Source organism: Acanthochromis polyacanthus, chromosome 17 (assembly GCF_021347895.1).
Source record: "Acanthochromis polyacanthus isolate Apoly-LR-REF ecotype Palm Island chromosome 17, KAUST_Apoly_ChrSc, whole genome shotgun sequence".
Classification (NCBI taxonomy): domain Eukaryota; kingdom Metazoa; phylum Chordata; class Actinopteri; family Pomacentridae; genus Acanthochromis; species Acanthochromis polyacanthus.
The window spans coordinates 39,012,659-39,028,890 of NC_067129.1; the positions used below are offsets into that span (position 1 = coordinate 39,012,659).

At 36.7% G+C, this 16,232-nt stretch overlaps 1 protein-coding gene across 2 annotated transcripts; it reads left to right on the top strand.

The window, feature by feature from the left end:
* The first annotated feature begins 2,191 nt into the window (after window positions 1-2,191).
* LOC127530616 (NACHT, LRR and PYD domains-containing protein 12-like) lies at window positions 2,192-11,374 on the top strand. Of its 2 annotated transcripts, none has more exons than XM_051937846.1 (6): window positions 2,192-2,334; window positions 7,053-7,167; window positions 7,352-7,419; window positions 8,386-8,823; window positions 8,999-10,624; window positions 10,735-11,374. In XM_051937846.1, the coding sequence occupies exons 5-6, from the start codon at window positions 9,195-9,197 to the stop codon at window positions 11,015-11,017; spliced, it is 1,713 nt and encodes a 570-aa protein (XP_051793806.1). In that variant the 5' UTR covers window positions 2,192-2,334; window positions 7,053-7,167; window positions 7,352-7,419; window positions 8,386-8,823; window positions 8,999-9,194; the 3' UTR covers window positions 11,018-11,374. The 2 variants fall into 2 exon arrangements, with proteins under 2 accessions (XP_051793806.1, XP_051793807.1); XM_051937847.1 differs by having other exon boundaries at window positions 8,999-10,618.
* The last annotated feature ends 4,858 nt before the right edge of the window (window positions 11,375-16,232 follow it).

Below are 16,232 nucleotides of genomic sequence, written 5' to 3' on the forward strand. Positions count from 1 at the left end.
ACTAGAATTAGCAACAAAAATGAGACACAAAATGAACATCTCATTTGGATCATTTTGTACATTTCAGTCTGTTTTTAGGGAAGAAAGTGGCTTAAATCAGACTGTAAATAATCTCTGAACAAACCTCTGTGTAAAACCTTCAGAATATTGAATAGAATAAATCTGGACCGTGATGAATGTAAGTAAAGATTTCTGGATCAATCTGGTCATTTTGAGGCTAATTTTGGTCATGTTTTTATCTAATTCAGGTCATTTTTTTGTCTCTTTTTGTTGCTTTTGTACCATCTTGGTCATTGTGTGGTTTATTTTGGTGATTCTGATTGTCTTTAAGGTTGTTTATGTTTCAAATTGTTCAGTTTGTGGCTCATTTTGATGGTTGTGTCTCTAATTTTGGTCAGTTTATGTCTTTAGGGTTGTTCTTACTAGAAATTTTGGTCATTTTGTGCATTTCAGTACGTTTTTAAGATAAAAATGGTGTAAATCAGACTGTAAATGAGTATTGAATAGAATAAATGTGGACAGCTTGGTGAATGTAAGAGAAGATTTCTGGATCAGTTTGGTCATTTTGAGGCTAATTTTGGTCATTTTGTGTCAGAATGTGTTTAATTTTGATCAGTTTGCATCTTTTGGTCCGTTTTTAAACATGTTGCATCTTTTCATGTTTTTTTTTGTGGTAATTTTGTTTATTTTGCATCAGGTTTTGGTCATTTATGTGTCTAATTCAGGTCATGTTACATCTCTATGTTTTTTTGTACCATTTTGGTCATTTTATGATTCATTTCATGTGTCTGTAAGGTTGTTTTTGTTTCAAATTGTTCATGTTGCTCATATTAGTCATTTCATGTCAGTTTGTCCATTCTGTGACTCATCAGCCATTTCTGTCTCATTTTTCATCTTTTTTGGTCTGTTTTGCTCATTTTATCTCTCATTTTAGTTATTTTACACCAGGTTAAGATTGCTTTTTTCATTTTGTACATTTTGTGTCTCATTTTCGTCATTTTGTTGCTAATTTGTGTGTCTGGTTTTGGTTAATTTTGTCTTTCATTTTTGTCATTTTTGCAATTTTAGTCCCATTTTGGCCACTTTTGGTCTCAAAATGACCAAAATGATCCAGAAATCTTCACTTACATTCACAAAGCTGTCCAAATTTATTCTATTCAATATTCAGGCTTATAGAGAGCGTTGTTCATAGATCATTTACTGTCTGATTTATACAACGTTTTTTCCCCTAAAAACATGCTGAAATGCACAAAATGATCCAAATGAGATCGAAAATGACCAAAATTAAACAAAAACAATTTTAAGTGATGCAAAATTGCTAAAATGAGAGATAAAATGAGCAAAACTGAAGAAAAAAAGAGACAAAAACTGATGAAATAGACGTGAACTGACCAAAAGAACTAACAAGATGAACAATTTTAACCAAAAATAAACTTAATACAAATATCAGCTCTGAATATAGGTTGACTTTATTCACATATTCATTCAGATTTATGTATATTTCAGTTTCATATATCTGAATTTAATTAGTACAGCTGTGAACTATTTCCACAGTAGTCAGCCGCATTTTCTATAATTATGAATTCTTGTTAAGATAAAACACCAGATGATGGATCAGATCATTCCAACATTACAGGGTCAACATTTATTTAATCAGTATTTTAGAGCCCATTTTATTTACTTCACTTGTCTGCATTTAAAATGACACTAAGAGAATTTCAGCTCTGAGATCAGAAAATAAAATCTATGAGGGAAGTGATGCTATTTGTCGATATAAAGAACCCTAAGAACTGTGTGGCTGACAATTAATCTTTGTTTACATTTTGATCAAGTAAAATATTTATTTTTGTCAGTTTGGACAAGAGAGACAAATATGAACATTTAACAGGTGAGAGGGAACTGAACAAGTGAAGGAGTGGTTTGAGATTTTCAGTGAACCAAACAAATACAACACAGTCTAATTTTAGACTAAATAAAGTGAAGATTTGGAGCAAACACTTGAATTTTTTGGAAGCTTCCTGATAGAAACATGTTCAGGTGGTTAAAGGAAAACGTAAGAAGCTGTTAAATGTGATGAGTTTGGACAGAAGTGAAAATTTGTATTAGATCATTAGTATTTGATGCAGCACAGACATGATCCAACAAGAGAGGTTCAGTCTCAGACTGATGTTTGCAGAGGTGATCTAGAGAAGTGAAACGAACACAGACACAGACCAGGAAATAATTTCAGTCACTACGTGGAAAGACACACGGACAAAGCGCAGTCTGTCTGTGGGAGAAACCCACCGAAGAACCTCTGTGACATCTGGAGGCAGTGGACGCAGCGACACGCAGGTAAGATCCAGAAGAAGAGCTGAAAACTTTCTGAAAGGTGGAAAATGTTGACTTATCTTTTGTGGGGCTGAGAAAGAAACCATACCCTTTAGTTCTTCATACAGAAGTGAAGTCTGGAGTTTTAAACAGAAAAACAGTTGAGGAATCATTTCTGAATCGGCCTGTAGTTCACAAATAAGCGTCAGTTTAATCAGTGCTGACGTCCTGATGGAGTTCGGTAAAGTGAGAAAGAGATTCACAGATTCGGACTTCCGGCATCAATAACTAATGAGATATATGTTGTGAAAACATAAAAGATGCCTCTTTCAAATCATTGTAAGCCAGATAATGTGCTACAAGGCCAGTTTTATCAAAAGTCGCTGTCTTTAAAGCTGTAGAAATAATATTGGCGTCTATCAGCAGCCGGCGGTGTGACGAGTGAACAGGGACCGTCTGCAAATTACAAACCGCTGCAACAGCGAAGAGAGACACAAATATTCAAAAACTTCACTCTTATACACTGTAGAGCCATCACATTTACTGAAGACATTAATTGGGTCCTTCTGGTCATAATACAGCTCTTGGTTTGATACTCAGTAAAAAATCTGAATTTTAAGGAATTTATATTAGTAGTAAAATTCAATAACTTCACTCTTCTGTACTGAAGAGTCACCAAAATCACTGGAGTCATCAGTTAGCTCCTGCTGGTCATATTTGCTGGTCATACTACAGCCTTTGGTTTGATATTAACTGTTTTTCATAAATTTATGGAATTTTTCTTATTTTATTATCATTTTATTAGTAATAAAATTCAGTAACTTCACTCTTATGTACTGTAGAAAAATTACACTCTGTCCAACCATCAGTTGGCTCCTGCTGATCAAACTACAACTCTTGATTTGATATTTAACAATTTTTCATGATTTCAAGGATTTTTGAAATTGTTACATATCTCAAATATTTTTTGTTGTAACATATAAAAGTGATCATCCATTTTCTGGGTCGATTGTGGAACACTGATTACCAAAAGTGACAGAATTTTATTTTATTTTGGTTGTTTATCGCCATGTGAAGTTGTGCATAAGATCCAGTGTGTGCAGTTGTGTGTGAATTTGAAGGATTAATGAGTAAATTAGCTTTGATGGCTCTTTTCTTCATGTATGCAGTACTATACAGTGTTTTCTCTGGGATTTTTTTCAGCAGCAGCAGCAGGCTGTCCAGGAGTCATGGTGACGTAAACAAATGACACTTGACTGCAGATTTTACTTGGACAATTTATTTACTGAATGGCCAGTTGACAACAGTAACAGAACTTCGAATCCTCACCAAGGAGAATATCAGATAACACCAATATACCAAACTAAACTGTTTAGACTCCTCAAGTACTGACGATTGGGAAGAAAGACCTTCTGACAAGGCTGCAGCGTTAATTGATTCATTTAAACCAGAATGTTAAACTGCTAATGATATTTTCCAAGTTAAGGACTGTACAGACAATACTTGGAAGTAAAAATCTGAAGGTAGGATCAGCAGGACCTCTTTGATGTTTGGATGGAGTTTATTTTTTCTACAGTGTATAAGAGTGAAGTTATTGACTTTTACTACTAATAAAAATTCCTTTAAATTCTGCAAAAATATCTAGTCTCAAACCAAGAGTTGTAGTCTGACCAGCAGGAGCCAGTTGAAGGTTCCAGTGAATTTGGTGACACTACAGTGTATAAGAGTGAAGTTATTGCTTTTTTATTCTAAAAATACCTTAAAATTGTGATTTTTTTTCTCCTACAATATCTTTATTATCAGATTTTGTAAATTAACAAAAGAACACATATGTGCAAACACCCACACACTGCACCATTCTAACTCTTTGTATCATTCAATGATTTCTTAGCAAAACAAAAGAAAATAATAATAAAACAAAGCTGTTACAACCCCACTGTCTAGTGTAACCGAATTTTAACAAATGCAAATGAAAGCAATGAATTTCCAGAATCGAGTCTGTTTTATTCTTGATAAGGGTAGGTTTCAACAGACAAAGTGAGGGATCTGAAAGTAAATGGGTGCTGCTGAAATTAAAGAAACAAATCGAACCAAAGTGGCCTTCTCTTGGAAGTAGACTCCACTAGACTGTGGGAAAAATAAAAATACATCAGACACAAATAAAAGCTCCAAATAGAAATACAAAGGCAAAAGCACCCCTAACTAAAGCTAGCAAAGGTTTCAGATATGGTTTAACTTCACACTTCTGACTAGCTTCCAGCCTCACAGACGAGTTCACAGAGTCAACACGGACAGATCCCTTCCTGAGGAACTGCCACCGAATGCTGGCATCAACCATAGACTGTATATAAAGTGGACGTAGCATCTGGCTCCAGAATTGAAGCCAACCCGGAAGTGTCAAAAACTTGCAATATCACGCCGTCCGCTAGGGTTGGCTCCAAAAATCTTTTTCTCCATAGACCCCAATTCATTTTTGGAAAAAATAAAATTTGATAGAATGATTTTCTACAGCTCAGGATTTTTCCCCGTTAGTTTTCATGGTCAAAATGAGAGATCAGGTGGCCGATCTTAAAATAAATCAATACTGAATTTTAAATAAATCGTTAAAGTTGGCGGAGCCAGGGGGCGTGGCTATACTTGATAGACAGCAACAGAAGCCTCTGCGGTAAAATGTGGGCGGGATAAGAGAGTCCGCAGCCAATCCTGCCCCTAGTTGCTCTCCGGTCCAGCCTGTTTGATGACGCTTTTTACGTCACTGGCTCCAAAAAATCCAAAACGGCAACCAGGAAGTAGCAAAATCCGGGCTTCATTTTCTCGGCGTTGAAACCAACGGGTGATGTCACGGTTAGTTCACGCCTGGCATCAACAGGCCTTTTAACAGCTGCTGGACCCTCGATTGAAGCGGTCGTCCCTCCCCTGCTCCAATCCAACCTCAGCTCCAGATGTTGCAGGTGTGGTGGGACGGACAAGGAGGCGGGGCGACAGCAGCCCAGCACACAAAAATACAAATTACCAGACAGGGGGAGGCGGACAGAGGCACAGCCGTAACAAAAGCAAATTCAATAAATTTTTTTAAAAAATCAGTAAATAAATAATGGTTAAGCAAATAATGAATCAATGTAGAAATGAAGAATTATAAATTAGGTAAGGCAATAATTAGAATCATAATATCAAAATGGAACATGTAAAATACAAGTCACTAGAAGTAAATGTAACTAAATACAGTGCCAGATAGACAAATACAATATTTTAAGCAGGTCTCATGTCCTGTGTCTGGGATTTATGCTGACATATGGTGGAGCATGGCAGGAGTGATGTACACTCTCATTAGCCATTTATACTGCAATAGTTTAAATCTTGTATTTATTGTTTGTTTCTGTGCCTTTGAACAAGCTTCATTCCAATTTTCCTCGTCTGTTTCCTCTATCCATTATATATATATAAAACTAAGTGTTGTAGCATGATAAACAAGAGCCAACGGCAGGCAGTAATGTTAATGACACTGTAGTGTAGAAGAGTAAAGTTACTGAAAGGCCGGCTGAGCATAGACACCAATGTTGCGACTTTTGATAAAACTGGCCTTGTAGCACAACCTCTACCTTACAACAATGGGAAAGAGGCTTCGTTTATGTTTTGACAACGTATATCTAATGAGTTATTGATGCCAGAAGTCTGGATCTGTGAATGTCTCTCCAACTTTACCGAACTGTTTGTTTTCGCCCATCGAAGACAAAACCAGCAGTGTGTGAGTAACTTCGGCGTCTTGACTTTTTTCAAGCTGTTTTTATTAGCATTAAGTTAGCTAACTTTGTAACGGTGCTAGCAAGAGTATCTGTTTGGAGCATAGACAGTATCATAAAGATTTTTATGATACAGTTCTTTTTGACATATTTTCCTTTCTAGCCAACTGCTTTCAACAGGTTTTAACTAACAAATGAATATAATTTATAAGCCAATAATCCATTGGGAATTGACTTTAATTTTCCTCTTTTACATGTTTTTTTTATGAGACCGGTGTACGCAACTTTGTTACCTACAGCTAAAGCTAACAAGTGAAGCTAATGGTCCAGTAGTAGTTATCTTGTTTTTTTCTGTTTAACATGTTTTGCTTTCTTTCCCTCAAGAGAAATAAACTGATGCATACAAACAAAACTAGATTATTATTTTTTTCTGTCCTTACTTATGATTGCATAAAAAGTCTGTAAAAAGAGTTCATACATGCTCTAATTCTGCTTAAAATCATCTTTAGTTTGGTTGGTCCCAGAGACTGTATTTGCTTGTAGCTTAAAGGAACTCTCTTGTATGTTGGTTGATTTTCAGTTGTCGTGTCTTTTAGGGACAATAAGAACTTAATCACAATATAAATCATGTGTGTGTTTTAAAATTTTCAGAGAAGGTGAAAACGCTTTTCAGCCTTGACTAGATCTCAATCTCACACTTCCCCTGAAACTCGACGGGGACGAAATAGAAGCCTACAGATTTGTCACTACTGCTCAGAAAGCCTAAAAGTCACCTCCCAAAATGCTTAAAGTCACATAAAAATGTTAGGATTCTGTCATCTTTTGGATTTGATGTTTTTCCACAAAAGCGTTAAGCTGCCTTGTTAGAAGTTCTTGAAGATCCATCGCCTCCTCTTGTGGAAATGAAACATTACATTTGTTAAATATGTAAATATTTTTCATTCAAAAGTTTCACTGCTGGACAGAGGATCTATTCTACTTTACTGTGAAATCTATTCTCAGTGTGTGCAGACTGGAGGTTTCAAATTTCCACATCACAGTTGTGAAAGTTTCATACTGAACCATGGCTGGATCCAAAATGCTGTTTTATGGTCATAAATCCTGCAGGTACCTTCAGGTGAGCTCAGACAAACTTTCTGTCAACAGCTTTATTTGTCTTTCAGCAAATAACTAGATTTGCATGAAATTCAATGTTTTTTTGGACTTGTGGCATTTTATATATTTTACAGGCTATTCTGACTTTATTATTATCGTCTTACAGTTTTTTTACTGTGATATTTTTCTTGTTTTTGTCTTATAAGGAAAATCTCATTCTGAAGATGCTGAGCAGCTGATAGTTTGTCATCAGAGGAGACTTTGAGGCTGATGTGTAAGTGTTTCTCTCTGATTTACTGAGCAGTCTGCATGGAGCTGTGTGTGATGGTGTTCTTACAAATGTGGTAAATTTGTTTTGAAGTCTTCAAACATTTTAGTTTGACAATAAAACCATGAATCTATGTTTAGAACACATTCCACACAAAAACATGTCATATTTCTGTTTCACAATATTTCCAATTGAATTAAACACTGCAGATGAATAATAAGAAATGTAAACATGATTTGAACATGATTCATTGATGTGAACAAAATGTACACATTATCAAATGCATTTAACACGTCCACAGCAAACTACAGTTTATTGGTCAGACCTGTAGAGCATTACTATGTGAGACTTGACAGTTCAGAGATGTTCAGTATTAACTTTACTTGGAGCTGTTAGAGTCTTTGGTGTGGTGAATAGTGTGTTTCAGCACTCAGCCTCAAAGTGACAATCCTGGTGGGTTTGACAACTTTTAAACTTCCTCAGAAGCCACAGATTTAACCAGGTGTTTTACCTGTGTTTACAGACAGGATTAGTGTTTGGATCCCTACCTTCCCATTTTGGTAGCATATTCTTCAGTAGGACATGGATATCTATCATTGAATTAGTTATGGACTGGTTATTGGCCTGGCCCATTAATCAGACGTATGTAGAACATAATTAGACAAAGACGTTTCAGTGAAGGTTTGTCTTGAAATTTGTGTTATTCCAAATTTGAAAAAGATTTTCATTTTTACTGCAAATGTGTATTGTTTCCTAATATAGATTATTAGTTTGATTGATTATTCAAATTTTTTTTTATCAAAACTGGCTTAAAAATAACACATCAGTACTCGCCTACTTTTAACTGAGATCCAACATTAGAATTGATGTTGAACTGCAAATATTGCTTCATCTAAGTTCCTGAGTAACATCTGATACATCACAGGCAGAGTAGTTATTGAACATTTGTTAATCTGGTGTCTTGTTCTGCAGGTCATTGGCGTTTGGTCTGTGTGCAGAACTCACAGGAGTCAGGAAACATGGCTTGTACATCAGAGTCCGCCTTAAATTATGTCAGTAGAGCCAGAAGGCACCTTGTCAGAGAACTACAGAATCTCTCTGTGATTCTGGAGAACTTGTATCAGAAAGGAGTTCTCAGTGATGAGGAGGTCAGCAAAATACAGACAGAGCGTGATGACTTCGATAGAACCAGAAAAATCCTGGACAAGGTCATAAAAAAGGGGGAAGCAGCCTGCTATGAGTTACTCAGAATTATTGACGTGACGAGGAAGAGGACTTTAGAAAGGCCGGCTCCTGTCCCTGAGAAAAACACTGGAGCTTCCACTGGAACCCAGAAGTTTGACCTGCACCACTGGATCAGCTGCTTTTCTTTCAAGGAAGAAACACAAATGGATGTGGACTACCTGCAAGGTATTGTGAAGAAAATTCTGCTTCAAATGTGTCACATTTCTTATTATTAAATTTAGCAATTCTACATAATGCATTTTATTGTGTCTGTGTGCAAATATTTGATATTTAGCAAGAGATCAGGAGAAAACCGTGGTTGTGTTATATTGCATTTATTTTCTAACTTATTTTATTTTAGGCCCAAGACCGTGCCACAGATATCAGAAAAAGTTGAAGTTTAAAGCACAAAATTATCTGAAGAGTTTTGGAATGCAAGTAAAAAACTGTTTGAAGACAAAAGGAGGCCTGATCTGTCATACACCTCACTTGTATTGGATACACAGAAAAGCCCATCTCCATCTAAAATCAAGAAATGGAAGAGAAGGAAAAGTAAGATGAGTCGACCTAAGAAACTGAGGACATACATCCCTGAGGACAAACCAGAAATTTCCCCCACTGACCTTCTGAAAACACAGGAAGACATCCTCTTGGTCGGGAAGCCTGGAATTGGAAAAACAGCAGTCGTTTGTGAAATGTTGAGACTGTGGGCAGAAAAGGACAACAAGGAGTTAGATTACATGTTCTACTTTGACATGAGGGAAATGTCCCAAACCACACCAGCTATGACCCTGGAGGATCTTCTTTTTAATAGGTTCAGTGAACCAGATGTAGGCGTGGATGAGGTTTTACAGGACATAAAGAGTAACTCTGATAATGTTATCATCATTTTTGATGGCATCACAGATCTGTCTCTATCAGTGGTGCAGAGGCTTGTAGAGAAAGACCTACTACCTGATGCAAAGATCATCATAACCTGCAGACCAGATGATGAGGAAGACTTCTTCTCTGAGGACTGTCTCAGAGTGGAGGTGAAAGGATTTAGTGAGCAGACCATAAAGTCCTACTTATCTGCAACACTCTGCGATGCACAGAAGGTTTTGAGCAGCTTGGAGTTGCTGACTCTTTGCCATGTACCAATGTATGCTCTGATGGTGGCTGCCTGCTCTTCATCAGAACACTCTCCACAGCCATGCACTGTAACAGAAATCTACATTGACATTGCTCGTTACTGCCTTCAGATAAACAGCAAGAAAACAAAGAACAAAGAGCTAAACACCTTCATCAAAACCAAGAGAGAAGAAATACTGTCTTTGGCTGGAATAGCTTTTCATGCAACTCAGGGGAAAACTGTGAGCCTGACTGAAGTGCCCTGTAAAGACAGCTGTGTCCTTTCCTTCCTGAAACCACTTTTTATCAAAGTCAGCCGAACTGAAACAGAAACTAGACACGCATTCCTCCATTACACACTGCAGGAGTTCTTTGCAGCCGTGTGGTTCTTAAAGAGTCCTGATAAAATCAGGAATGTTTTTCAGCAGAGCCTCACTGAGGAGATGAAACACATGAAACATTTGATCCCTTTCATGTGTCGACTGTTGAACAAGAAGAGCCCAAGTTGGATGAAGTGTCTGATTCCAGTTGAGGAGCTCAACAAAACATCTGACTGGTTCTTCAAGGAGCTCATAACCACATTAGTCCCAGATGTGGTTGACACTGAAGACAGTGGGCTTGATGTCGACACGTTGTTCTTATGCCAGTGCTTGTATGAGTCCCAGAGTCCAGAGGCATGCATCTACCTTCTAGAGAAACTGGACTACCGTCTTGACCTCTGTGGAGAGAGTCTTGATCCTTACCCCTGCTGTGCTGTGGCCTATGTGGTCAGTCAGTCTAAGGAACGGAAAATATGGTTGAACCTTGATGATGTCACGATATCAGAGAAAGGAATGAGACAACTGTTTGGATGCCTTCAAAATGTCAAATGGTATGAGTGAGTGTGTGTTTTTAGAGTCACATTACTGCTCAGGTTACAACATACAGTATAATGAGAATGATATACTGAGGATCTGTTTGATCATGAGGTTATTCTTTAAACTACAGGTGTGACCTTTTGCCACAGCAGCTGTGGAAGATTTTCCTTCTCAGTGAAGAACAGATGGACTTTGGAAGCTTACTTGGCCTTGTTGAAAATCAGCTGCACCTTCCAGTGGAGGGTAAAAAACAGCTGTTTGAAAGAGCTGTGGAAGTCATGAAGAGGATGACAACAAAGGTCAATATCTGCCTCTACTGGGACAGAGAAACTCCTGTCTGCCAGAGTCTCTGTGAGTCCCTAATAGAGGCTTTGCCATACATCAGCTCACTCAGGTATGTAGCTTTAGTCTAATAGAGATTTCATGTTTTAACCCATCTGTCAATGTTGGAATGTAAGTCCTTCTGTCTAGAGTTGTCCTCACACCAATCATGTCACAACAATGGTGCTTTTAATAAGTTGACTTAATCATGTGGTTTCAAGTAGGGATGCAACAATCCACATTTTTTCACTTCGAATCCAATTCCGACACCTGAATTTGAAAATCTGCCAATACTGCTACTATTCCGATACCAGAGCTCTGCTTGCTTTGATATTATTATAATTATAGTTGATTTTATATGAGACTGTAATAAACTCCTCTCTACAAGTAAGTTTGATATTGATTTGTGAATGCTACAAGAGCCAGTAGACTTAATTTGTGCTGATCAGATGAAGCAGCCCTTTGTATTTTATTTGGAGAGTTTTAGTGTTAGAGAAGTTTACTCTTTATGTGTATCTGTCTTGGATTTAATAAAAATTGACAGTCAATTTGAAACCCTTGAGCCAAGTGTCCTATACATTTTTCTCTCATGTAAATGTGCTTCATCCGAAAATCACTCACTTGGTTGACGTCACGAATGGGCTACAACATCGTTACATAACGGCGCTTTCAGCTTGACAGTCTGGCAGATGTGCCGGACCAACATGGGGGCTCCTCCTCATACTTTCTCTTTTATTTTGAAAGCATTTCAACGAAAAGTATTTGTGAAAGCATTTGAGGTGAGAAATAAGCTGCAGTAGCTGAATCTGTCCTCATTGTAGTTCATCAATGGCTAGTTTAGACATTTGATGAAGGTTTTGGGATGCCTCGGATCGCTATGCTCTGCATCAAATTTGCATAAAGTAGAAGTCAAGTCTACTTTATGCAAATGAGCTCTGAGTAAACACATCGGATTACAGCTGGAAATGCACTGCAATTGGACCAGCATGCGGTTTGTTTCAAGCTGCGAGCCGGTGTGTTTACCCATTTGCATAAAGTAGACTTGACTTCTACTTTATGCAAATTTGATGCAGAGTGTAGAGATCTGGCTTAAAGAAATATTTGTTGCTTACGTGTTTTTGAAATAAAAGAGAAAATTTGCAACCTAGCCGCCATGTTGGCCCGACACATCTGCCAGACTGTCAAGCTGAAAGTGCTGTCATGTGACAATGTTGTGGCCCATTCATGACCATCAACCAAGCGGGCGATTTCCAGATACAGCACATTTACATGCAAGAAAAATACATCTAGTGGATAGGTACCTCCACAGTTACATATCTATTTTCAGGATGGGATTTTCCTGTTCACAGGATTTCCTGTTTTTCTGACTTCCTTTAATGACCTTATACTGACCTAAAGTTGCCATTTGGGAAATACATGCACACATTCGTACATATCATATTTCCACACAGCAGAAATGTTGTAATGAGAAGTTGGTCAGCCACAGTGCTGCTCAGTGCTCGCCTGCTAGCTGGCTGCAAGTGTGGAATGGGTTTTCTCAAAAACATTCATCATGTCTTCTTATTAACACAATAATTTTTATTTCTTTTTTTTCTGAAAAAAAAAGAACTGAAAGTTATTGTGGAATGGATTTCCTGAATGGAGGCGGGTCTTATTACTCTGCGTGTCACTGAGACACGTTCCGTTCAGGAAATCCATTCAACATGTTGCAGTCAGCTAGCAGAGCAGCAGGGAATCACTTGTGGAGTCATTTCAGCAGACAATATTAAAGCACAGACATGGATCGGAAATCTCCAGGGGTAGGATCAGAAATTTCCGATCCATGAATTTTGTTAATATTAGGACCAGATACCAATACTGGGTCGGATCGGCCCCATCCCCAGTTTAAAATTGGGTGTTCAGAGAGATCTGTTGTTCTGTGATGAGTGGTAAATCATACTGCTAATGAACTTAAACTTTGTAGAATCAAGCCTCAGGCTGGCCTTGTTGTCTATTGGTTCTGAGCTAATATCTACTGATGTATTTGTACTTTTTCTGTTGTAGAATCTCAGAAATTCTGCTGAAGATGTGTCAGATAAAACATTGCAGGTGCAATAAGATGCACAATGAGTTTAATTAAGGATCACATTTCAGAACATTCGTATTTTGGTAATTTACGGGCTGGAATGAAAAGATAAATAAACAGAATTCTTTCCAAAAATAAATAACTCCAACTTCTTGATTTGATAAAGGATCATTGCTATTCACAAGTCTTCATATTTTTCTCTTCATTTGCACATTGTAAAATGAAAACTAGTACATCAAGCTGAAATTCTGTTTGTGTTTTATTGTATATGAGGAGAAAGTGTTGATATTATCGTTTATTATTATTAATACTGTTATTACATTTATTATGATGCAAGCTTTGGATGACCAAACAGAAGTCCAGGTTTGGTGAACCAGGAAGCAATTCCATGGGACACTGGAGAGACAACAAAGTAGACTGTTACTGGAATTATGCCTGAAGGCAGCACTTCACGATGAGCAAAGCTTCCCAAATGTAGTGAATGTGCTCCTCTCATTGTTCCTCATCAAACTGAACTTAAGTAACGTCTATCTCGATTTGTACCAACATGTTAGGAGTGAAGGGTTTTTGAGAGTCCTTCCATCATTACAGTCAGTTTTTTCAGTCAGCTCCTGCAGTCTGGTCCATAAACCTCTCAGAGAGAAAGACCTCCATCCTCCTGGAAGTGCTGAAACTCCAATCAGAGAAGAAACCAGTGGAACTGCAGGCTGGTCACATGAAAGAGAGTGAAGTGAGGAGTTTCCTGCAGTGTCTGCCTTATATCTCACAGCTCAGGTAAATGAATTCTACTTTACCCATTCAGTCTATAACAAGGAGAAATCCATGAATTCTGATGTCATTGTACTGATTGAACATTTCAGTCATTTTCTTTGTCATCACTTTATATTTCTACATTCTGACTTTATCCACATGGGGTAATATTTCAGTTCTATTTCATCTCTGCTCATTTCAGAGGGAAACATTGTTCTTCTTTCCACCACTGTATTTATTTAGTGTTTTAGTTACTTTTTGTCTTTGAGTCTGAGATTTCTATACATGTATGATCAGTTTATAAAAACTGTTTCCTGTATTATAGATTAAACAAACCAACAGGATATAAACTGATAGTTTTTATCAGTTTCAAGAGGGTTCTTCCATCTCAAATCATCAGAGGTCTTCTGCTTTATCTTTGCTTTAAAAGAAAAGTATCATTAAACATCAAAAAATTAAAAGTCAATGTGTGAAATTTTAGTTTTCTGTATCAAATATCTTCTGCAATCAAAATTGTTTAAAAATGTCCTGTTGACCATCTTTCAGCAGGTTTTTTTTCACTCAGTGAAATTTGAGGCTTCCAGAAATGTTCAGTTTTATTTCTCTTCATGTCATTGATTCAGAATCTGGAATATTGGAAAAGAAATGAAATAGTTTCTCATTTTGAGTGAGTTGAAATATGAATAAAGTTAAAGTCATCATGAAACATCTTATCTTTGAGCTTAAATCAAATAAATCCTGATAATCCAGAAGTCAACTCATATTTTCTGAACCACATGTAGCTGAATGTCACAATAAAACAAAACTAAACACAGAATACTTTTTATTTGAAATACTTGATCACAAAAATGAACACCAAGTTATTTTCTTTTATCTTTCATCACTGATAGAGCAGATGTGACAATTTTTACCACAAAACAAAAATGATCCAATAGAACAGAGGTTGTGGAGTTTCAAAATGCTTCTTTATAAATAAATAAGATAAAATTATTTTTGAATAGAAAGCATCTGACATCATTTTCAGTCCCACAAATTCAACTCAGTGTATTTGTCCTCCTACTTATTGCAAAGATGCTTGAAGGTAAACCACTTCATCATCACTCTAAATATTCATGTTGTCACACTTGAACTTTGTCAGAGTCCAGCTGTGACTTTGGTCTTGAAGTTTATTCTCAGTGGAACACAAAGCAGAGGATCCATTTTGTTCCTATCAAACACTTTCCTTCATGATGATAAATTTAGCAGTGAAGTGTTGGTCACATTAGTGGATGAGATTAGCATTAAATATATGTCCAAGTATGAAAATGTCCCACTAGAAACATCCCACTATCCAACAGATGAGTGGATTTGGTTCTATTCTGCTGCTGTCATCCTCATAATCTGATGCAGTGATAATTCCTAAAGAAATGACAGCAAACTACATGACAAGTCTCCTCCAAAGCTACATTTATGTCTGCAAAGTGGGTCTGAAGATGACAAATATGTCCTTATTAATATATACATATATTTTCTGTGTTATATTTGGAGAAGAGTTTATAAACTGCAGAACTCTGTTTGAAACAGATCGGAGTATCTACTATTGTTTCAGTTTTTGTGTTTCAAGTTGTCAAAGCTGCTCAGTTCTGAAAGTTCAATGGAAATACATTTCTTTCCATTTTTGTGACCAAGTATTTTCTATTCAAAGTATTCTTGGTGTTCTGTGTGTATTATTGTGACATTCAGCTACATGTGGTTCAGAAAATATCACTGGTTGAGTTTTGCATCAATATTTTATTTGTTAATGTGAGTTCAGAGATGGAACTTTTCATGATGGCTTCAATTTTTCCTTTTTCATATGTCTGCTCACCCACCATCAGAGACAGTTTTTAAAAAAATACTTTTTCAATATGAACAATCCTGACTTAATGACATGAAGAAAACAGTAAAAATTTCAGGTTTTTAACTTCAATAATTCTTGAGATATTGTTGTCCAAACAGTGTATAGAGAACGGATGGATGGATATTCGTTTTTGTCGGACAAATGTGTTTTTCTCACCCGCTGTGGTAATCACATCTGAAAGTGGTTTATACCGGCGGATTCATAAGAATCTAAGCTTTCCATCGGCGTATAGTGTTTGTATAATCGCGTTTGCAGCCGTCGGACATTCTTGAAATTCCTATGCAAATTAGTAAGTGTACCGCCGGCGGTACACTGAAGTTTAAGGGGTTAAACTAAAGCATTTTTCTCAGGAAAGATGGATCACCTACAATCTTTCAAACTTCCATATTTTATGCTTTAAAAAACTTGTGTCAAATTAGAGATATTGGAGCAAAAATGTAAAAAAAATGGATGATTTGGTATGGAATGAACCCACATTTTTTTATTTGATTTCGATATTTTATGTCATGATTCATGATAAATTGCTGATTTAAATTAACTGTAATTGAGTTATTAAAGACGGTGGTTTGATGTTTATTTGCGTTGTTATTTCATTCCATTATTTGTCATGTTA